Source organism: Lycium barbarum, chromosome 9 (assembly GCF_019175385.1).
Source record: "Lycium barbarum isolate Lr01 chromosome 9, ASM1917538v2, whole genome shotgun sequence".
NCBI classification, from domain to species: Eukaryota; Viridiplantae; Streptophyta; class Magnoliopsida; order Solanales; family Solanaceae; genus Lycium; species Lycium barbarum.
The window spans coordinates 109,142,859-109,167,279 of NC_083345.1; the positions used below are offsets into that span (position 1 = coordinate 109,142,859).

At 39.3% G+C, this 24,421-nt stretch overlaps 1 protein-coding gene across 1 annotated transcript in view; it reads left to right on the top strand.

Annotated features, from left to right (window-relative positions):
- The first annotated feature begins 2,672 nt into the window (after window positions 1-2,672).
- The window catches only part of LOC132609358 (NAD-dependent malic enzyme 62 kDa isoform, mitochondrial), a 36,045-nt gene continuing 14,296 nt past the window's right edge, over window positions 2,673-24,421 (top strand). Inside the window, exons 1-8 of the mRNA XM_060323313.1 lie at window positions 2,673-2,975; window positions 9,647-9,743; window positions 10,191-10,309; window positions 10,497-10,664; window positions 11,435-11,563; window positions 12,126-12,186; window positions 12,880-12,983; window positions 13,067-13,150. Coding sequence (XP_060179296.1) covers window positions 2,805-2,975; window positions 9,647-9,743; window positions 10,191-10,309; window positions 10,497-10,664; window positions 11,435-11,563; window positions 12,126-12,186; window positions 12,880-12,983; window positions 13,067-13,150 — 933 coding nt within the window. The 5' untranslated portion in view covers window positions 2,673-2,804. The remainder of the gene's footprint in view (window positions 2,976-9,646; window positions 9,744-10,190; window positions 10,310-10,496; window positions 10,665-11,434; window positions 11,564-12,125; window positions 12,187-12,879; window positions 12,984-13,066; window positions 13,151-24,421) is intronic.

Below are 24,421 nucleotides of genomic sequence, written 5' to 3' on the forward strand. Positions count from 1 at the left end.
TCAAAGAAAGTATATTCTGGATCTCTTGAAAGAGACAGGTATGACAGGTTGCAAACCAGCAGAATCACCCATTGAAAGCAATCACAAACTACAAAGCGGAGTTGGAAAATCAGTTGATAAAGAGAGATATCAGAGGCTGGTTTGAAGACTCATTTATCTCTCTCACACTAGACCAGACATAGCCTATTCAGTCAGCCTAGTGAGTCAGTTTATGCATGATCCTCGAGATCCTCATATGCAAGTTGTCTTTCACATTTTGCGGTATCTGAAGTCTGCTCCAGGAAAAGGTCTACTTTACTTTAGACATGGTCACCTCCAAATAGAAGCCTTTACCGATGCAGATTGGGCTGGATCTTTAGATGACAGAAGGCCTACATCCGGTTACTGTACACTCGTAGGAGGAAACTTGGTCACTTGGGGAAGCAAGAAGCAAAGTGTAGTTGCTAGATCAGGTGGAGAGGCAGAATATAGAGCTCTGGCCCAGGGTGTTTGCGAACTAGAAGAATTGAGACTGTCTGAAAAAAGGAAACTTTCCTTGTATTGTGACAATATGACTGCAATCAGTATAGCTCGAAATCCAGTCCAGCATGACCGAACAAAGCACGTTGAAATTGATCGACACTTCATCAAAGAAAAAGTCACGGGTGGTGTCTTGAGTTTATTCCACGTGTCATCAGAAAAACAACTAGCTGATGTGTTTACTAAAGGCCTCAACAAACGGACTTTTCATACACTGGTTTGCAAGTTGGGCATGTGCGACATCTTTGCACCAACTTGAGGGGGAGTGTTGATTTTGTATTAATGATTAAGATTGAGATGTTGATTTGATATTGATGATTAAGATTGATAGCTTAATTTTAGGAATATATTGTATTAATGTAAATGATTAGGAATTGATTGTGTAATATTGTCTTTCCTTATTTAGTCTTAGAACTCATGTATAAGTACCCATTCTTATGGGTTGTATATTCATTAAGAAATACAAGAAGCCCTTTCTTCTTGCTAAAAATCTTCAGTTAGGCCTAACTTTGCTACAAACTTCTATCTTGCAATTTTTTTTAATATTTGACTGAGCAGGGGTTCGAACCCAGAACCCATGAGTTTTAGACGAAGGGTAAAAATTAAAGATTTCAAATTTGAGGGGCAAAAATTAAAAGACCAGTGCCTTTGAAGGGCATTCCGCACAAAAAAATGACTTGGCATCTAGTAGTCTCATAAATGAGCCGGGTCGAACAGGCTTGACTACCTATCCGTTTCCCACTTCTAGTAAAAAAAAAAATCAACCGAAAAAAAAAATTAGAATTAGTAAGCGTTTGGTCATGAAAATCAAATATTTTTTTACTTTATTTGGAATTTAGAAGTTAGAGTTGAAGATGGAGTTGTGTTTGGTTAAAGATGGAGTTGTGTTTGGTTATAGTTTTGAGATAATTACACTGTGTATTAATTAGGATACCAATGCTATCAAAATTGACCCATATTTTTAAATCTTATAAAAACTGACCCAAACTTTTTCCCAATCTCCACTATCGTCGGTCACTGTCTTCCCTGCCGGTGAAGCTCACCGGAATTACACCCTCATTCTCCCTCTCTCTCTCTCTTTGCTGCAACTTCTCTTCCTCGCCGGAAGTTTTTCGGCAACAACGACCACGATTTCTCTTCCACTGCCTAAGCGCCGTACACACTTCCGACGCCGCCTATTCCGCTGCGGTGGCTCAGATCTGGCAAAAAATTACCTAGGTCTAGGTCTATCCTTGCTAGATCTAGATCTATCAGAAAACTCATCGAGGTGGTGGTGGAGAGCAGGTGGCGGAGATGGAATTATCGGCGGTGGGAGTCGCCGGAGGTGGTTGAGGTCGGCGATGGAGAAACCAGTAGGTGCAGGGTAGTGGGTGTATAATATTGTATAATAGTGTATATGGGTGTATGCACCCTCTTATACAATATTATACATTTTTATACACCTAAGGAAATCCAATTAGAGATAAGCTGCCCATGAGCATCATGGCATAGGTAAAAGGGAACGAGGAGGCAAGCCCCCCCATCTTCCGCATATCGTTCCTTATAGCCTAGTCTATATCCACAGCTGACGTGACTTGTGTATAAATATGTATAAGTCTTATTCAAAACCAGTCCAGATATATGTTTATACCCACTTATATAATATTGTATAATTGTGTATAAATATGTATAAGTGTGTATTTTCTTGTATAATGCTGTATAATTAATTTTTTTAGTGTTTATACTTACACGTTATATACCTTCAAACACCTATATATATATATATATATATTACTTGTCTTTTGTATGTAAGTGTATAAAATTGTATAAAAGTGTTTTTAGGCCAAAGCTTTGTAATGTAAGTTTTGGGCTATTTTTTGCAATGTAAGTAAACAAATTGTATATTTGTGAAATTTCTCCTATAGTTTTTGCAAATAATATTTGATTGTTTGAATGCACCAAAAGTGAAAATAACGTTTTGAGGTATTTTCCAAATTTTAAATATAATTTGAAGTTGTATTTAGAATTTTGATGGCCAAACGTTGATTTTCGTGATTTTTTTTTCCAGAAAAAGTAGAAAATTCTCATGGCCAAACGGTCCTTAGAATACCAAAAAAGAGAGATTATAAAGAATAACAGAAACCGGACAATCTTTATTCAATTAACCGTTAATTTAAACTTTCCAGCCACTATACTTCTGCTTCTTTTTTTCACTACATCGAATCCTATAATTATTTACTTATAGGGTTTATTTAACAAGTTCCCTTTCCCTTGTTCTCACTACTCTCTCATTTCGATCCCAAAAAATGTCGAATTTCTCTCATAAAATGCGACTTTCATCAACTCTTCTAAGGCGTTTATTACAGCAAAGAGTTACTGCAGTTAATTCAAGAAATTTTACCACAACTGAAGGTCATCGTCCTATTATTGTTCATAAACGTAGTCTTGATATTCTTCACGATCCATGGTTTAATAAGGTAAATCTTATTATTTGGTTTTGTAAAATGACGTGTTGAAAGATCAGTAGAAATGTTGATTTGTTCGGTTAGTTGATTTATTTGTTATTGGAATCTCATGATCTGCAAATTGTCACTCACTCCGTCCCAATTTAAGTGTCTTAGTTTGACTTAGTTTGCCGAGGGTCTATTGGAAACAGCCTCAGGGCAAGGTCTGCGTACACTCTACCTCCTCAGCAGTGGCGGAGCCACACTATGCCGAGGGTGTTCATCCGAACCCCCTCGGCGGAAAAAAACACTATTTTTACAAGGTTAAAATTATTTTTTATGTATATATAGTAGATGTTGAACCACCTTAGACTTCTTCGTATGTTTACTTTTTTATATTTTGAACCCCCTCGGCAGAAATCCTGGCTCCGCCACTGCTCCTCAGACCCCACCTTGTGGCATTATACTGGGTATGTTGTTGTTGTAGTAGTTTGACTGAGCATGGAGTTTAAGAAAGTTAAAGATACTTTTGAATCTTGTGGTGTTAAACTTAAGATATGTAGAATGTACCAAAATGCCCTTTAATCTTGTGGTCTTAGACATGCTGGGTGGAAAGTTGGAATTAAAGAGTTGCCAAAAAAGGAAAGAGACATTCTGTTTGAAAGGGACTAACAAGGAAAGTAAGACAAACAAATTGAAACGGAGGGGTATTTTTCATTTTATGACGGAGCAGTTTGTGTGCACCTAGCCCTAAACTAGTCTATCGGGGAAATGCACTGAGCAATTTTTTGTCCACCAAGGTTGGACTAGATGAGTACACACTGAGTGTTGTAGTTAGGACTCGAATTGGGACTTCTAGGTTGTTACTCCTATGCCTCAACCAAACGGTCATCCCCTTGGACACTTGCAAATTGTTAATTATAGTTGCGCACTTTGGAGTGGAATTTCTGTATGCATTAAGTTCCCAGTGAATGGAAATTTAGGAACGTGAGGTCAACTTTGGTTAAATATAAGCAAATAAATCCTGGTGTTTGTTTTGTGCAATCTATGCAAATTCTTAACAAAGAAATAATAGATTGAAGGAAGCCAATAGATTTACTTCGGGGCTAAGGGAAGTGTTAGTACCTTATCGGCTTTCGACTATTGAACTGAAAGTACACTATTTCAACAAGGTATAAACTTTAGCTATCTGTATTTTGTAGGCCATAGGCGTGAGATCCAATCCTCAAGTAGTTGTCCACATTGTGAAAACTTCCGCGTTTTTGTCTTCAGTACCAACAAAATGCATTCCTGATTTCGTAGTTTTGATTAAAGTATGTGAAGAAATGAACATTAAGTCTAACTCAATCCGAAAAGCTAGCTCTTGAGGGGAGGATTATTGAAGACAATATAAGGAGATTACAACCCATTCCCTCAACTAATGTGAGACTTAACCCCCATTCCCCCCCCCCCCCCCCCCCCCTTCCCCCAGGACTGGACAACTAGAGCATGAATATTATAACACGGGGGACCCAACACTGAGAAACACAACAACATGAATTGATGGGTTTGACTTTGATACCATGGGATTGATCTTTGAGGGGAGGGCGCTCAACCAAGCGTCTTCCCAAGTTCTGATTGTTCTGCCATTTCCCGGTAGAAAACTAGATATTTTTAGTAAATTTGTTCCACAAGATCAAACTGCTTCCAAACTTCAAATACGTGTGGTGCGTTGTTAAGAGTCCCACATCGGTGGGTTAAAGGGTACATGATCTCCTTATTTGGACTTGGGCAATCCTCCTCTCATGAGCTAGCTTTTGGGGTTGAGTTAGGTCCAAGATCTATTTCTTTACATGGTATTATAGCCAGGCCCGCCCAACTTATTTTTTCCGATGTTGGGCCCCGATATTAAAATTGCCCACGCACCAGATGTCCAGCCCTGGGCGTGAGGTGGGGTGTTAAGAGTCCCACATTGGTGGGTTAAAGGGTACATGGTCTCTTTATATGGACTTGGGCAATCCTCCTCTCATGAGCTAGCTTTTGGGGATGATTTAAGCCCAAGTTTCTTTACACGTTTGTTGTGAACCAATGTTTCTCAAAGTGATTTTCAACCAATAATCTCCTCCAGAGTGCATTGTCATCCTTGTTGAATCTCCAATGCCATTTCTGTGTAAACTTTCATTACGGCACTTCAACTGCTTGATCCCAAAACCCCCATTCTTCCCGTTTCTAATAAATTGTGCATTAACAGGACATGCAATTTTTTTTTTTTTTTGGTTGAAACTGGTTAAGTTGTATTCCTCAGCATTAAGGATATGCTGGCTACCTCCAAAAAGTTACAGAGCTCCTAAAATTCTACAATTTGATTTGCAGCTTCTACACATTGTTGTTTGCACCAAGAAAATAAAGATGCAATTCTAACTTTCTGGATGGAATAGGATCTATCTTCAAAACATCTACTATTTCTCTCCCTCCACACAGTCCACCGGATGCAAGATGGTGTAATCCTCCACCATCTCCTTTGGCTTTTGCTTCCTCCCCTTCTGATCCAACTACTTAACAAGTCCGCTGTATGTTCAGGCATGATCCATATAGTGTTAGTGAGATTGAGTAGAAGTGCCCAAAGGGGAGCAGTGAAGCTGCAATGGAGGACCAAATTTTTGTTTGTTTCCTCTGTTTTGTTACAAAAGAAAGAAACACCTTGACACCAATTGCATTCTTTTCTTCTCTAGCACTTCATGTGTGAGACAAACTCTCTTTATTTCCAACCATGTAAAACACTTCACCTTGGTAGGAGATTCACTTTTCCGGATGTAATTCCATTGATAATGTGGTCTCCCAGAGGGTTTCATCATCTTTTTTGTAGGCACTGTTGACTGTGTAGCATCCATCACTGATATGATCCCAAAAGATCTTGTCTGAGTCAGTTGTAAGGCCACTGGCAGTTGCTAGTTTTCCCAGTAAAAATGCCACCCTTTCCACTTCCCATTCATTTAAAAGTGTCCTGAAAGTCAGATCCCACTCTTTAGGTGGCCAGCATTCACTTACTCCTGCTTTAAGGTTGCTGCTATGTTGAACAAATCTGGGAACGAAACCATGAGAGGGGCTTGGTAAATCCAAGTTTCCATCTCCTACTTTTAGTTTGAGGTTTGCTTCCAACAGAGGCCATAGAGCCCTGATAGCTCTCCATACTCCAACACTATAGGGATCAATGACTTCCTTTGTGCACCAAGGTTTTGTTTCACCAAATTTTTGCTTGACTGCTTCCTTCCATAGAGCATTTTTCACCATTGTATCTCCAGAGCCATCTCATCATTAGACAGTTATTCTATAGCCCTAAGTTTTTGATTCCCAAGCCACCTTCTTCTTGCTAAGTAGTACGTTTTTCCATTTCATTAGGTTGTAACCCTTCGCTTCTTTACACCCTTGCCATAGGAAGTTCCTCCTTAGTTTATCCAACTTTTTGATAACATTGGAAGGAGTAGGAAATAGGGACATTCCTTCGGATGTGTGCAGATGGCGGGAGATTGGAGATTCTTTGTTAGGTCAAGAGGTTACTAGATGAGAGAGGATTGTACTTTCCCCATGACTCTATATGGGTTCCTAGAGTAGCGAGGAAGGTGTGTTTCTTTGTATGGTTGGCAGCTAATCTGAGCAAGAGGAGGATTACTTGTGCCAGTTGGTGCTTTATGTGTAAGAGTGCAGGCGAAAATGTTGATCACCTTCTATTGCATTGCAAGGTGGCTAGTCGTTTGTGGAGAGTGGCTCTCAATTTGCTTAGGATGCGATGGGTGATGTGGGACGGTGAAAGAGGCTTTGCATAGTTGGAATCAGAGAAAAGGGAAGAGAAGATGAAGGGCATAGAGTGTCGCCCCTTTAGAAATTATGTGGGTCATTTGAAAAGAGAGAAATAGGAGGGCATTTGAAGGGGTGGAGCAAGATTTTGTAAAGTTGCAAAGTAGTGTTTTATCACTAGTTTCCTTTGGTGTACTTATGAGGTCCCTATTTGTATAGAGGATCGGGTCTCTTTTGTTGAGAATCATATTTTGGTGTAGATTCTCTCCTTTTGGTATACGGTGTGTATATGAGGATTCCCCCATTTGTTAATAAAATCATTTACCTTATAAAAAAAAATGGGAAATAGGGACATCACATATTTGGGAAGAGAATCAAGGACAAATTTAATTAGGGTGAGTCTACCCCCAAGTGATAAATATTGAGCCTTCCACCTAGTTAGTTTTTTCTGAGTTTTCTCCACCATGCCATCCCATATCTCCACTATTCCCAATGACATGCCTAGGTAAGTTGTTGGCATATTCTCCACTTTGCACTCCAAAATATTTCCCAATTCTTGAATCTGTGGCACCTCTCTATAATGGACCTTTCTGTTGCTTTAAAGACAAGTAGAATCTTCCTGATGTAGCATATTTGCTCTAACTTTGGTTCACAAAAAAACACTGTATCATCTGCATCCCCCGCCAACACTTGAAATCCCATAATCCATCTGTTATGCAATGCTATTCTCATCATGCTATCAAAACCTTCCATGGCTAGAATAAAGAGGAAAGGAGATAGGGGATCTCCTTGTTTAAATCCCCTTTCTGATTGAAAAAAAAAACCCACAGGTTATCCATTTATCAGAATAGAGAACCTGGCAGTTTTAATACAGAACTCAAGCGATCTTAACCATTTGTTCCCAAAACCCATCTGCCTAAGGATGCTCAGTAGAAATTTCCAGTTAACATGATCATAGGCTTTCTCTGTGTCTAGCTTGCACATGATTCCAGGCTCCTCTCCCCTTGAGTCCACACACTCACTGGCTATTAAAGTTGCATCCATAATCTGCCTCCCTTTTAAGAAGGCCATTTGATGTTTGTTCACCAGGTTGTGCACCACCTTTGTCAGTCTTTCTGCCAATATCTTGTACACTTCACCTATCAAATTGATTGGTCTGTAATCCTTCAGTACAGAAGCACCTACTTTCTTTGGAATTAGTGCTAGAAAGGTGGCATTGAAGCGCTTTTCAAAGATCTGATGAGAATGGAAAAACTGGATAGTATTAATGATTTCTTCCTTTAGTAGCTCCCAAAAGGAGAGAAAGAAACTCATTGGATATCCATCAGCGCCAGGTTCCTTATCCATAGCACAGAGTTTGATACTCTCTAGAATCTCCTTTTCATCAAACTGCCTTTGCATCCATGCCTGTTCTTCATTTCAGATGACTGATCCTCATGAGATCCTTCACTGTCAATAGGAGACCTGGCCATATTTTGGAGAATCTGATCCAATTGATCCATTTGAGATTGAAACTGATCTTCCCCAAAAGTTCAACAAGAAGTTTCTGTTTATATATATATATATATTTTGATAGGTAACTGAAAGAATTTTATTGAAGTAAAGAGGGAGGCAACTTTAAGAAAAAGCTGGATAGAAGTACATCTAAAAGATAAACTTTACAGTGAGTGTAAAGAACTAAGAAACTCAGCCAACGCCTCCGGTTCTAAAACGTTTCCGTTTATATGGTGAAAAGCTTAATTGATATCCGATTTGCAAATAATACCGGGCTTTCCTGTTTTCATTCTTGAGTCCATGCATTTATTAGCAGTCAAAGCAGCATCCGTGATAGTCTATCACTAATAAAAATCATTTGGGAATTAGTGCTAAATACGAAAATATCCTTTTAAACCTTTCCGCAAGTGCTTTTGATTAAACCTTATAGAAACACCAATCAAGTTAATAGGTTAATAATTCTTCAGTACTTCAGCACCATTGATCTCCAGAATAAGAGCAATATAAGAGGAGTGGAGGCTCCTCTAAAAAAAATCATCATTGTGCTAGTGGTTTAAAGCACCCATCAGACCTCCTTTGGTGGTAGGCTAGCTCATCTTAAAGAAACCCATAATAATCCTAACTCGGAGCTTTGTTCAGATTCGTAGGAAAATTATAAACTGTAATTCCTTAGAATGTGATTTGGAGGTTCCGGAATGATTATTATGTATTGTATGAGTATAACATTCAACATTGTCTGCCTAGCTTGTCTTGATCATCTGCCTGTGCTTGTAGCAGCTCATATATATAGATATAAATCCGGGCTTACAATAAAGATTAACAACATGATGGAGTTTAATATAGACAAGTAGATAAACTGGAGTTACCTAGAAAGCCGGTTTGATTTGGCTATTTTTTACCGTCTTACCTATGAATAGAGTGTACAGTTTTTTGCTATCCTCTTGTACTTTATAAAGTAGGAACACCCTTGTTTTTGCTAATCTAATTATAGTACTGCTGGGAGGGAAAAAAAAAAAAAGAAAGATGAAGGAAGAAAGAAGAAAGAAGAAAGAAGAAAGAAGAAAGAAAATTATAAAAGGGAAACCCTGTTTAACTTGACCCGGTCGAGCTATCAAAGGTATATCTCTGAAGAAAAGATTTAAATCACCTTTTCTTTCTAGTGGATTGTATTTGACAGGGGGACAGCTTTTAGGTCCTTCATCATTTTCTTTCATTTTAAACAATTCATCTTCTGGTTTTTAAGTGCTTGAGTTGGAGTAATAACTGGCAAAATTGTCTATAGAAATGTGGATAATGCAGCCCATCTTGATCACTCATGCTGATAAGTGTAGTGCGATAAGCATTTTCTTGCATTAAACTGTTTCATGTTGTGAACTTCATGTGAACACTTGGAAAGATTGAAGTCAAGATTCATAGTAATATTTAATGAATTTTAGGGAACAGCATTCTCATTTACAGAACGTGATCGTCTTCACATTCGTGGCCTACTGCCTCCAAACGTGATGTCCTTTGAACAACAAACTGCACGGTTCAGTAAGTTTCTATCCACTATTTTATTGCAATTATGTTTGGGCTATCGTCAAAGTCAAAATCTATGACACTATAGCATCTGAGTTTGTAATGAATAGAAACTTCCCCGCAACCTCTGAGTAGTTCATTTTTTTGAGTTTGAGAAGAAATTTGTAGTGTTCTTCACTAGTTGGAGACTTGTAGGATCATGTGGATTTTATAATGGATATTTGTCCCTTTTTTAATATGCTTGAAATTTGAATTGTTAAAGCTTACCAATCCTTTTCACAAAATTTGAATCCTTAAAGCAACAAATTCAGAGTTTTAATCATGTAGGCATCCCCCCAACCCCTCCCCCCCTCCCCCCCCCCCCCCCCCCCCCCCCCAAAAAAAAAAAAAGTGCGTTGGTGTTCTTTTATTGAGTTCAATTACTTACATTGCCAACTTTAAACCTTTTTCTGCATGCAACAGTGGCTGACTTGAAGAGGCTTGAAGTGCAAGCTAGAGATGGTCCATCTGACCCATATGTTCTGGCAAAGTGGCGGATACTTAATCGCTTGCATGATAGAAATGAGACTTTGTACTACAAGGTGAGTAACTGAACTTGTCCTTTAACAGCATTATATTCTTTGGACATCACATACAACTACATTCCTATTTGTAAGGGGAGGTCTTGAGTTCGACTCTAAACAATAGCAGCATTTAGTTAATTTATATTGCTTTGTTATCAAAAAGTTGCATATGAGGAACTATGGCTGAGAGTTTTTCCTGTGGCAGGTTCTAATTGACAATATTGAGGAATATGCACCCATAGTGTATACTCCTACAGTTGGTCTTGTTTGCCAGAAGTACAGTGGATTGTTCAGACGTCCGAGGGGCATGTACTTCAGTGCTGCAGATCGTGGGGAAATGATGTCAATGGTTTACAATTGGCCAGCTGATCAGGTTGGTGTATATGTGAACTCTGCCAATCTATATGTCAAGCTTTCCTTGTTACTTTGGGGAGACATTTAAATATTCGGTCTTTCCTACTAAATTAACATGAACTGCTCATAGTTACCTTGTACAGATAGATCATTTGTACTTCTATATCTTCCCTCGATACATAAAGATGCATATTGTTTTGAACTTTTGGCTTACAAAAGGGCTGAATAGAAAACTGTAAAGTAATCGCGCTGGTGTTCTGCAATTAGTCAGCAGTTCAGGCGATTTTCAGATAGACAGACAATGTCAAATGGATGACGAATCAAAAAAGAACATGTCAAATTGATTAGATCACAAAGCTATGCAGCACATTAATTTGCTTTTGCATAATAACAGGTAAACATTATTTGTCAAATAGAAGTTTTTCGTCGAAACAGCCTACAGCACGAAAGGAGAAAAATGAAGATCTTGTGGTACCTATCATGAAATATGAACATATATACAGTTCACTGCAAAATATCAATCGAATGATCCTTTACTGACAACCCATCCCTCAAAAAGGAAAAACAAAAAGATAAAAGGGGAATAACTTCACTAGAGTTACAATTGGTCTTGTGAGATGGTTAACTCTTTCTTTTGACATTGATCTTGTTCACTAGAATGAATGATTTTACTGCTTCTCCATTATGTTTTAGTGCTTAACTGCTTTTCATTTTTTTTCTTCTGATAGTTATTTTATATATCAACACTCAATAATGAAAGTGCATTTCATAGCTGGAGTTGCAATGTAGGTTGACATGATTGTTGTAACTGATGGAAGTAGAATATTGGGTCTTGGAGATCTTGGCGTTCAGGGTATTGGTATTGCAATTGGGAAGCTGGATCTGTATGTGGCTGCTGCTGGGATCAACCCTCAAAGAGTACATTCTTGCTCCATATTGCCATTTCATATTGCTTGACGAATAAGGTTTCTTTCATGTAGTAAGCACTAAAACCAAAAAATGACACGGGAAAATGGAAAAAAGAACTTTTAGGAAGAGATGGAAAGAGTATTAGTATGTCATGAGATTTTCTTTCTTTTTATTTGAGGAATTTGATTTGTTAAAAAAGGTTGATGCTATTGTCTGTGACTCTTGAAGCATTTTTACCTGTGCTTGCATTAGGATATGAACAAAATGAAGAGATACCATGTCAAGCGCTTTACAACTTTCTATTCTGGTTCTTTTATTCTTTTTAATTAAGGTATTGTGTCATATATAGTGAATAGTTGTAGTCTTTTATGGGTTTCTTATAGTAGAAGCTACTTTTTAATGGTACAACTTATCTTCTGACATTACTGATGTAAGGCATCCAGATGTCTGTAATTCCTTATGATACAGTTTCTCTTGCCATCTTTAGTTTGTCGTACATACGTGTTTTTTCACTAAACTCTTGCCTTTAATATTCTTTAAATATACTGATTCTATTTTCTGTTTCCAATAGGTTTTGCCTGTAATGATAGATGTTGGAACTGACAATGAGAAGCTCTTGAAAGACCCTTTATGTGAGTACTTATTCTTTATCATGGTTAATGATAATGCACGACATAGTTCTCCAATGATCAAATCAATACAAACCAACTACTACATTATGTTTTCTTTAGTTTCTGGAAAATGTCCTGCATATGTGTCTTGTGTTTACATGAATGAATAGGAATATATTAACATAGCCAATTATTTTTAATATCTTAACTGAAGGCATGATCATACTACTCATTTAAAAGTGTGGTTGAATGGGATTTTATGTTGTGTATACCTGGCATTTGGAGTTACACTACTCCATCTATTATAAAAGAACTCAAGAAACAAGTGCATATGAACTTTGCCTAGCAGATGCTTAGCATTTGATCCAATCCATATTCTTGATAGATGTACTTGCACCTGATACATTCTCCTTAGGCTATGTATATATGTGTTATTTAGTACTTATTCGAACTTCCCGTTTCCATATTCTTCAAGTTTATCTATATGGATACTGTAGATAGTTGAAATCTCTTATTGCAACTATTGTTATCCTTGATATTGATGATTGCTATCATTGCTCAGTACCTCTCGGCATGTTGAATGTGTTAGGATCGTTTTTTGATATCTATTGTTACTCAGTCATACTTAGCTTGCTACCAGCAATGCCTATTGATTCAGGATCTCTCTCTCCCATTCTTACTGATGTTGGGGATATTCCTTTTTCATGCTTACAGATTTGGGACTGCAAGAGCGTCGGCTTGACGGAGAGGAGTATGTTGAAGTAATTGATGAATTTATGGAGGCTGTTTTTACTCGTTGGCCCCATGTGATTGTGCAGGTACTTCCCTTGGTTCATTCGAGCTCTTTTATTCATTCTCCTCATAGTTTCATGTTATGTATGTATTGCCCTTGAATTCACAGTTTGAAGATTTTCAAAGCAAGTGGGCCTTTAAGCTGTTGCAGCGTTATAGAAACAACTACAGAATGTTTAATGATGATGTCCAGGTAAATAACTTTATCAGTCATTTCCGAAGTATTTTAGTGTTTGGAAACATATGATTACAATAGTAAATGAGTGAATAATAAAAGTTATTGGCCCTATTGATTGACATATTTAGGATTAGGGATATGATTTGCTCATAAATCGGATGAAGTAAAAGCTTAAGCTGGTACAAACATTGGTAAAACACTCAGGGCATCTACTTGTTATGTGTCTGCAAACCTTACGGGGAGAGAGAAAAGAAAAAACTTATGTCATTCACCCCACTGTGTCTCATCTCATGTTATTTAGAGAGAGTGCAAAGGTTGCTCAATAATTAAGATATTCATGTTTGCTTTACATGGCAATACTTCCACAATATTTGCTTGTTCTTGGATGCCAAACTCGGGTGGAATTTTAGTGGTTAAGCGCCCCTTGTTGTTGCACCACTTACTTATACCCTCTTTGCTTATGGAAACAGACAAACATATACTTGATTGATCAGTTGTGCTCAAGAAAGGATAGACATCTTTTTATTCATAGTCTTTAAACTCCCACTTATTCCTCTATAAGGGCATACAAGTTTATTTTTCGATAAGGTAAATGATTTTATTTTGACGAGATATGCGGCGGAGTTGATAATAGATTAGAGGTTTGGAGACAGACCTGGGAGTCTAAAGGGTTCAAGCTGAGCAGGACTAAAACAGTATACTTGGAGTGCAAGTTCAGGGACTAACTCACTTGGCACATATGGAAGTGAGGATTCATACACATGTCATCTCCTGGAGAGGAAGTTTCAAGTATCTGGGGTCAATAATCTAATGAAATAGGGAGATTTATGAGGATGTTACACATCGTATTGGAGCGGGGTGGATGAAATGGAGGTTCACATCCGGTGTCTTGTGTGATAAGAACGTTCCACCAAACCTTAAAGGTAAGTTTCAGAAAGGGGAAAAGACACCATATGTACCCTAAAGTTGTCCGAATAAGTTGAATACACACTCCAATTAGTTGGGCGACCTATTACCCCCCTACACATTTCAGAAGTGAATTTAATACCACCCTAAAAGCTAATGTGGCACAAAAAATAAAAATAATTAAAAAAGTGGCGCGTTTTGTTGAAATTTATTTATTTTTTTCCCTTGTTTTGTCGCAAAATACATATTTTTAATACTATTTCCTCTGCCGACCCTTCCATCTCTCCGCCTAAAACCACTGTTGAACCACCACTAAAACCCAGCAGCAGATCCATTCAAAAGACCATTGTTTCCTCCATCCTAAAACAACCGGACAGCCACCAAACAAACCAGCGGATCGTCCCTGTTCCCCTGTGGAACACCAACTAAATCACCATCGTTCCCCTATTTCTTCCACCTGTGAGCTTAAGGTTTTGATTGTCCCGGTCTAAGCAAAATAGTCGAGTCAGTGGGGTTCTCGTTCGACTCCCCACCCTCCCCTTCTTCATATTATGGTGGTGGATTTGGTTGTGGTGGTGAAATCTATGTTTTTTTTTTTTGGTAGTGGAGATGTGGGTTTGGTGGTGTATAGTGAAGAAGCAATTGGCATGACATGGAATTTTTTTTTGAAATCTGACATAGTATCTTATGTGGCAATGACATGGCGATGATGTGGCACGAGTGTAAAATACCTCCCATTCTGTGATTGGTTATATGTGCGTTGGGGGGGGGGGGGGAGCGTGTTAGTTCTACTTAAATTAAGAACAAGGGGGGTATTAGGTCGCCCGATTAGTTTGAATGTGTATTTGACTTATTCGGACAACTTCAGGGTACATTGGTGTCTTTTCCCTTTTATAAAGTGGTGGGTAGACCAAGCTACTGTATGGGTGGAGTGCTGGCCGATCAAGAAATTGCACGTCCAAAAGATGAAAGTAGCGGGGATAAGGATGTTGAGATGGACGTGTGGGCATACTAAGAGAGATAAGATTAAGAACGAAGATATCCGAGACAAGGTGGGAGTGGCCTCCATGGTGGACAAGATGACGGAGGCGAGACTCAGATTGGTCGGGCATGTAGGAGGAGATGCATGATGCCCCAATGAGGAGGTGTGAGAGGTTGGCTATGGTGGGTATGAGGAGAGATAGAGGCAGGCCAAAGAAGTTCTCGGGATAGGTGATTAGACAGGACATCTAGTCAAATTTGGGGAAGCAGATGGGCTTCATGGGCTGAACTCAAGGCTAACGGGAGCAAAGGGGGAATTATTGTACTGTGGGATAGGAGGTTGTGGAATTGTGTAGATACTCAACAAGGGATTTTTTCAATCACTTGCAGATTCGAAAGCTTAACTGAAGACTTCAAATGGGCACTTACAGGGGTGTATGGACCATATGCAAACCCTGAAAGACTTGAATTTTGGCATGAACTTGCAGCTGTCAGAGGTTTATGGTCAGATGAGCGGGTAATTACTGGAGATTACAACGTTTGCAGATATGAAAGTGAAAGACTTAATTGCTCTAGGAGGTCCAAGGCAATGCGTGATTTCTCTAACATCATTCAGGAGCTGGAACTAATTGATCCCCCCTTAAATTGAGCTCAATTTACTTGGTCCAGGGGCGAGAACCACAATCAAGCCTCAAGAATTGATAGATTCTTATACTCAAATGAATGGAGTGATGTGTTCAAAGATGTGAAGCAGGTAGCAATGCCTAGGGCAGTCTCAGACCACAAACCAATTGTCCTGGAAAGTGGTGATTGGGTACCAAATCCCTCTTATTTTAAATTTGAAAACATGTGGCTCAAGTATGAAGGGTTTATGGAAATGGTAAAGGAATGGTGGCGATCCTATACTATTTCTGGTTCTCCGAACTTCATTTTTATTCAGAAGCTTAGGTCCCTGAAGAAGGACATCTCAACATGGAATAGGGATGTGTATGGCGTGTTGGCTAATAGAAGACTCAAGGCTCTGGATGATCTCAAGATATTGGATCAGATAGCTGACCAGAGAGTACAGACAGCTGATGAGAAGTTCAAAGCTTTTAATCTGAAATTAGAGCTCCAGCAGATTGCTCTAGCAGAACAGATATCTTTTTTTGATTAAGCACCGGGTGTCCGGGTCTCTTTGAGCCCCGACTAATCCCGGGGGTGCACAGGCCTTCGGCAAGGAGTTTCCCGCAAGTGCACCACGGGTAATTCAGGGTTTTACCCCAGTCCGATGACCCTCAAAAATTGTTTGCACCCAGTGGGTTTCGAACTTGAGACCTTGAAAGGGAGCACCCCAAGGCTCAAGCCAATTACCACCAGGCCAACCCTTGAGGGTTTAGCAGAACAGATATCTTGGAGGCAAAAATCCTGGTGTTCTTGGCTTAAAGAAGGGGATAGGAACACTAAGTACTTTCAGAGAATTGCAAACTCTCAAAGAAGGTACAACTGTATTGACAGACTCTTGGTGGAGCAAGAACTCATAGAGGACAAGGATCAAATAAAGGAGGAAATCTTGAATTATTATCAGTCTCTATATACAGAAAAGGAGCCATGGAGACCTACAACAACTTTTGAGAATCTGACCTCACTAACAGCAGAGGAGAGCGAGGGTCTGGAGTTACCTTTTGAAGAGGCAGAAATTTTGGCAACACTAAATTCTTGTGCTCCTGATAAGGCGCCAGGGCCTGATGGGTTTACCATTGCTTTTTTTCCAGAAGGCGTGGAACTTTATCAAATCAGATTTAATGGGGGCTATCAACCACTTCCACCTCAATTGCCACATGGAGAGGTCCTGTAATGCTTCTTAAATAGCCCTCATCCCAAAAAAAAAAGGGGGGGGCAATAGAGCTCAGGGACTATAGACCTATTAGCCTAATAGGAAGTGTGTACAAGATTGTGGCCAAAGCACTAGCAGAGAGACTGAAGGGAGTCATTAGCAAGCTGATTTCAGAACAACAAAGTGCTTTCCTCAAGAGTAGGCAAATTACAGATGCTTCCTTGATTGCTAATGAGGTTCTTGACTGGAGAATCAATAGTGGCGAATCAGGTCTTTTATGCAAATTAGACATTGAAAAAACTTTTGATCAATTGAGTTGGTCCTTCTTTATTGATATCCTAAAACAGATGGGATTTGGAGAAAGGTGGATAAGGTGGAGAAAATTCTGTATTTCAACCGTGAAATACTCTGTGCTGGTTAATAGAAGTCCGGTTGGTTTCTTTTCCCCCGGAAAGGGCTTAAGACAAGGGGATCCTCTTTCCCCTTTTCTTTTCATTCTGGCAATGGAAGGTCTCACTCAGATGCTTGGAAAAGCCAAGGAACTTCAGTGGATAAAAGGTTTTCAGGTGGGATGTAATCCAGATGACTCAATCAATATCTCACATCTGCTATATGCAGATGACACATTGATATTCTGTGGTGCTGAAAGATCCCAAGTTATTAATCTCAACCTCATTTTGCTCCTTTATGAAGCTTTAACAGGCTTGCACATAAACATGCTCAAGAGTACTATATTTCCAGTCAACGAGGTTCATAACTTGGATGAATTAGCAGAAATTCTTTGTCGCAGAACTGGTTCCTTCCCCACCACCTACCTCGGACTGCCTCTGGGTGCCAAATTCAAATCTAGTGGAATATGGAATGGTGTGATAGAAAGAGTGGAGAAAAGGCTTGCAACATGGCAAATGCAGTACCTCTCTATGGGAGGTAGGCTGACTCTGATTAGTAGTGTGCTTGACATCATCCCAACCTACATCATGTCATTATATCCTATGCCAGTCTCTGTCCTAAAACAATTAAACAGATTAAGGAGGAGATTCTTATGGGAAGGAAGCAGTGAGACTCACAAATTCTCTCTGGTGAAATGGCCTATAGTCACTCAGCCAAAAGCTAATGGTGGACTAGGCATCAAGAATCTAAAACTACATAATCAGAGTTTGTTAATGAAATGGTTGTGGAGGTATGGTCAACCGGAAGCAGGTTACTGGAAAAAAGATAATTATTGCCAAATATGGAGCTCAGAATCATTGGAGTCCTAAGGATAGCACATTTCCACATGGGGTTGGCCCCTGGAAACATATCAGCAGCTTCCATCAAGCCCTCTTTCAGAACATATCTTATAAAGTGGGCAATGGTTTGAATGTGAAATTCTGGAAAGATAGGTGGATTGGAAATGAATTACTGAAGGACTCTTATCCTAGCATATTCCTTATTGCCAGCGGCAAGGACTCCTCTATTGCTCAAAATAGAGAGGACAACACTTGGAGGCCCTTACTTAGAAGAAACCTAAATGACTGGGAGATCAATGATTTGATTGCTCTCCTAGCCACACTGGAGGTTTTCATCTTTACTTATCAGGAGCCAGACAGAATCTTATGGGGAAGTTCAAAGGAAAAGAATTTCACAGTCAAGGAAGGATACAATGTTTTTTGCTCTCATAATGGTGTGCTTGAGGATTGGCCCTGGAAGCATGTTTGGAGAACAAAAATGCCACTCAAAGTCTCCTGCTTCACCTGGACAGCTCTTAAGGAAGCAGCCTTTTTTGGTAAAGACCTCTGCAAAAGGAAAATCCCACTAGTTAACAGATGCTATCTATGCCACCAAAGCTTAGAAAGTGTCAATCACCTACTTCTTCACTGCCCTGTCACCTCTGATATCTGGAATTTCTTCTTATCAATTTTTGGATTATCTTGGAACCTTCCTCGGACCATTAAGGAGGCTTACACTAGCTGGATGTTTTGGAGAGTTGACAAAACCATCAAGAAGGTCTGGGAAATGATCCCAGCAGTCATCTTTTGGGTCGTGTGGAATGAAAGAAACCGCAGGTGTTTTGATGGGTTATCAACTCCAACACATTCACTGAAGGCTAAATGCTTAGTTTTTTTGTTTAGTTGGAATTTTCTTACTCCTGTTAATAGCATTGACAATTTTTGGATTTTGTTAGCTCCATGGTACTAGTATAGCTTTAATGTAATGGAGACTAACATGTTTTTTGCTTCAAAAGCCCTCTGGATTTTGCTTCTGGATTATGGCACCTTCCAGTTGCCCTATATCAATGACAACATCTTACTTCATAAAAAAAAAGGACATGACACACCTGCAGCTTTTCGAAGACATGACCCTAGATAGAAAGATATGGAGGTCGAAGATCAGGGTAGAATGTTAGTTGGTAGTCGAGCGTTGTCTAGTTTCCTTAGCGGTATTGGTATTAGTACTCTCCTACTATCTTATTTTCGATTTTAGTATTACCTGTTGTTTCCTTGGCTTTGGTTACCGCAGTATTTTTTGTTGTTGCTATTGTTCTCTTCTCCATTGTTTTCAGTTTGGCTTATTCGCTACTGTATTTGCATTACATACTTAACTCTTTTTTATATGCATTATTTGAGCCGAGGGTGTATCAGACTCAACCTCTCTACCTTCACAAGGTAGGGGTAAGGCTGTGTACACACCACTTGTGGGATTACACTGGGTATATCGTCGTTGTTGTTGTAAATGATTTTATTAATAGTTACCAAATCTCAGGGATACAAGTAGTATACTAGTATACCAAACAACATACGATCTACAACATCATATGATTCTCTACTAACTACACCTAACATTTTATACAAATTGGAACTTTATGGATGCACCAAAATGAAACTAGGAATGAGTCTCTATTCCTCATGTATACTTAGTCACTCTCTATCCTTTCAAAAACCCTTTCATTTTTGGTTCTTCCATAGGACTCACATGAGTGTTAATGGTGTAACTTCCCACACTCTTCGAATTTCTCTTCCTTCCTTTTAATGTCCAACTAGAGTGGCTCCTTCGCTATGCTCGATATCGTCCATTGCAACCCGAATCATCTCAAAATCTCACACCATAGAGGAGTGGCCACTTGCCACCTGACTATGTTGGAAGAGGTGGTCCACATTTTCACCTGAACATTGGTACATAAAGCACCAAAACATATTTAATTTTTTTTTCTTCAAAATTTTGCTGTCAGGATTGCAATCCTCTCTGCAAACAAAGTAAAAGACACACCTTTCTTGGTTCCATTAAGTCCAAACCACTAATGCGGAAAATCGGATTCCTCCCTCACCAAGAGCTTATGATTTTATGACTTTATTGTTGACAATTCATCTATTCCCACTCCCATCTCCATGATTCTTGACTAGAATGTGATGTATTTCCTTATAAAGAAGTCAACCAGGCATTAGAATCCAGCTACTTCCCACTCATGAAGGTTCTTCCTAATCCTTACGTCCCAATGAACTCCCACAATGTAATTTTTCGATTTTGTACTACAATCTCCTTCTGGCTTGAGATGTTGTAAGTATTCGGAAATGTGAGTTTCAAAGTCCCATCTGACACTGCATGTGACTCTAAAAGCTGAGTTTGCTTCCATCTCCTACCCTAAAAGTTATGTTCTCGACGAAGTACCATCCTTCCATAATATATCTCCAAAGCTCGCACTCAAATGAAAAAGTGGTAATTTTTAGTCCTCCACTCTCCTTTCACAATTTCATATTTTTCAGCTATCATCTTCTATAGAGCACATCTTCTTCGATAGAGAATGCTCCTGAATTCTGGAACTCCACAACCATTTCTCAAATAGGGCCTTGTTTAAAACTTGGAGATTTTCAACCCCAAGATGTCTCCCTCATATCTTTGGAGACGTAACAACTTCCCTGCTCTCTAGTTGAACTTCCGATTCTCATTTGCTGAATCTTGTGGGATTCCTTTTGAAACCTTTCCAATTTACTCGTGATACTGATGGGTGCGTGAAGCATTGACCTGAAGTACATGAGGAATCTCGATGAGTATTCTTAATTAATACTTCCTTCTCCCCTCTCGATAAGTATCTCTTTCGTGGTCCTGCTAACCTCTTCACAGCTCTCTTAACCACAAGGCTTCATGCTGCTTTGTCCTTTTTGGAAGCGCCCAATAGTAAACCAAGATAAGTTGTTATAACTGCTCCAAACTTGCAATTTACCACCTCAATCCTCAGTATTGTCCAGTTCACCCATTGGAATGATCTCACTTCCGAAGTTGATCTCAGGCCTGACACTACCAAGAACCATATAAGAACATGTCTTAGTTAATAATGTCTGCATCGCAAAAAACTACAGTGTCATCTACGAACTAAAGTTGTAAAATCTTCACTGTACGTTTTGCTCCTATTGCTGTAGAGAATCCCCTCAAGTGACTAGCCACTTGCAGTTCCCATAGATTTATTCATCATTCTACTCAATGCTTTGATTACCAGAATGAATAACAAGCCTGCCATTCACTTTGATTGGGAATCTGACCGTTGGTATGCAGAAATTGATCTACTTCTGCCACCAATCTCCGAATCCCATCTTCAATATTATAAAGTCTAAGAACTTCTCGTTCACATGATCATAGGCTTCCTTCTGGAGTCTACCACTCTGTTCCCCACCAAAGCCGCATCCAGAATTTGTCTTCCTTCCACGAACATATTGTAAGAAGTAGATATCGTCTCATCTAGCACCTTCTTTACTATACAAGAAAGTACCTTAGAGATTATTTTGTAGATGCTTCCTAGTAACAGTGTTTTGGACGGCGCGCGGCGACAAAAGGCGACAAGGGCCTGCCTCGCCTTAAGGCGCGGCGCGCGGCGAGGCGCTCGCCTTTTTGAAGTGCGGCGCCAATAAATACCAAAAAATTAAAATATTTAATTGCATATGTAAATAATCAAAATCTCACTAGCAATAACATATTAGCAAATATTTCAATTCAAAAATTAAAGGTAGATAGTAAATACTAAAATTCTAGAACTTGAATGAGTCAATGACTCAATAATTCATAAGTGACAAGACAAGCAACACTAAAATTAAAGCAATAGTGCAATACTAAAAGTCTATTCAAATTCAAGATCTTCAAGATTTCCAAATTCTTGATATCCAAGATTCTCAACATTATATTGCTCCTCATCTTCTTCCTCCTCGGGCTCGGTCTCGGTCTCGGACTCGGAGTTTTCATCAATTAAGCACCGAGACCGAAGTGAGCTTGTAGCAGTAGTAGCTACTCCTTTGCCCTTGTTATGTGACCTTGAACTTGAAGAACCGCCCCTAAGACCATAGATATTCTCCTCAACTCCAGACGCCCTAGAAACAGTACCCCAATCAAGATCACATCCCTCATATACTAGTTCCTCTTCTTCATTTTGGGGGCATCCCTCATCACTGCCTCACATCCCTTATCACTGCCTTACTGGTCCAAACAGAGAAAAAAAAACAGAGGAAAAAACAGAGGAGAAAAAAACAGAGCAATTAACAGAGGTGAAAAAAACTGAGGGTAAAAAAACAGAGGAGAAAAACAGAAAAAGAAGAAGAGAATAGAAGAAGGAAAAAAAAAAAACCAGAGGTGGCCGGAAATAGGCCAGTTGTCGCCGGAAAAAAAGAAGAAGAAAGAAGAAGAACAAATGAAGAAGCAGAAGTCGAAAATACAGGAGGAAGAAAGAAGAAGAACTGAAGAAAAAGAAGAAGGAGAAAGAGACATACCTGAAACCTTGAAGGAGAAGAGAGGCAAACAAAAAACCCTAGCTGCTATTTTCATTTAAGTCCTCCACTTCATTTAAGTCCTCCACTTCTTTTAATTGTTTTTTTTTAAACCCTGCTCGCCTCGCCATTTCTGCTCGCCTCGCCTTGGCGCCATTAGCGCCTTTCTCGCCATTGGCGCGCCTTTTGAAGGTCTGCTCGCCATGGCCATGAAAGGCGCAGAAGCCTCGCCTCGCCACGCCTCTCGCCGAAGGCGACAAGGCGCTCGCCTTTAACAACACTGCCTAGTAAACTTATAGGCTGTAGTCCTCGATGTTCATCGCTCCCACTTTATTCCATATGATGGTCAGGAAGCATGCGTTGAGGCTTTTAATACATTTTCTGATCTCCAGGAATGCAACAATAGTCTCCATCACAGGAGACCATACTCCAATAATGTTGGAAGAAGGGCAGGGTAAATCCATCTGGGCCCTCATTTTCTCATTGCCCTCTCCAATTACTCCCCTATTATCTTCTCCTATTTGATTGATCATTAGCCTTTCGAGCTTCGTTCTCCAACTCACTTCCTCTTTATACAATCTTTCATAGAATTATACCATCACTCCACTTACCTCTGGTCCCTTAAATACCCCTTCATCCACTTCCACATGTTCTGTGAAGTTTCTCCTTTTATTCGCTATTTCTACCCTATGAAAGAATTTTGTATTCGAGTCCCCCTCCTCCAACCATAAATCCCTATTTTCTTGTCCCCAACTAGTCTCTCGAGTTATTGTCGACGTGTCTATCTCTCTTTATCACCTCCTTCCTCCCCTTCTCAAACTTAAGGTCTCTCATCTTCACCTCTACATTCTCAAAATACCTCACTATTTCACACCCATATGTTCTCTTTTAGCGTCTTCAACTTCTTTCCAAGTGGTTTGCTCATGACTACATATCCATTTTCACTAGTCTCGCCACTTTATCTCCGAAGCTCGTTGCCTTAAGTTACATATTCTTGAATATGAAAGTGGCACCCATGCTTCTTTCCTTTGCAACCATCTAAATGATGGGTGAATGGTCCTAGATAAGCCTAGGCAGGGAAATCTATACAATGTTAGCTGCCATTTTCCCTCAAGAGGTTGAGTCCTATGCCCTAGCTCATGGGAAATTAGCCTCAGTAAGATCAATAAGAAAATGGTTATTAATAAATTCCTAGAACTCCTCCATAGCCCTTGACAACATTCTGCAACCCATCCTTCCCTCTAGGAACCTTGAACTGAGGGAGGTTTATGTAGTCGAAGAAACTGGAAATGTGGTCCCTGTAACTATGGGAAAAGGGAAGTCAACTGAATTGACCATAATGATGCTTTCCTTCATTTTTTTTTAAAATAAAAGAAAAGAAAAGAAAAGAAAAGAAAAAACTAAATTGACCATGATGTTGATGTGGCTCCCAGTATTGGTACATATTTTGAATGTCTCATAGCCGGTGCATGATGTTTAAGTATTACTATGTCAAACGGTGGGAATTGTGTTTGAATGTAAAAACTTTCAAGCTATGGTTGTGAAACTGAGAGAACTCAAATCTTGAAGGAGATACTAGAGTACACGAAGAATTTCTTCTATTTTGCTTGCTCCTAATTCTATAACCTCGGCCTGGGACTTGAGATAACAAATGGAATCCATCTGATGATACATTATTAGCCTTTTGTTTGTGATGGGTGTTTCTTACTCTCAACTAGACAGTTTGCTTAAAGTATCCTGATTTTCTCAAGTCATTTTCACAATTTCCTCTTGAAATTTAGAGCCGTACTTCATCATTCTTGTACGCGTCTGCTCATATCTTCAGATCAGATAGATTCCTTACTGAAGTTCCTTAAA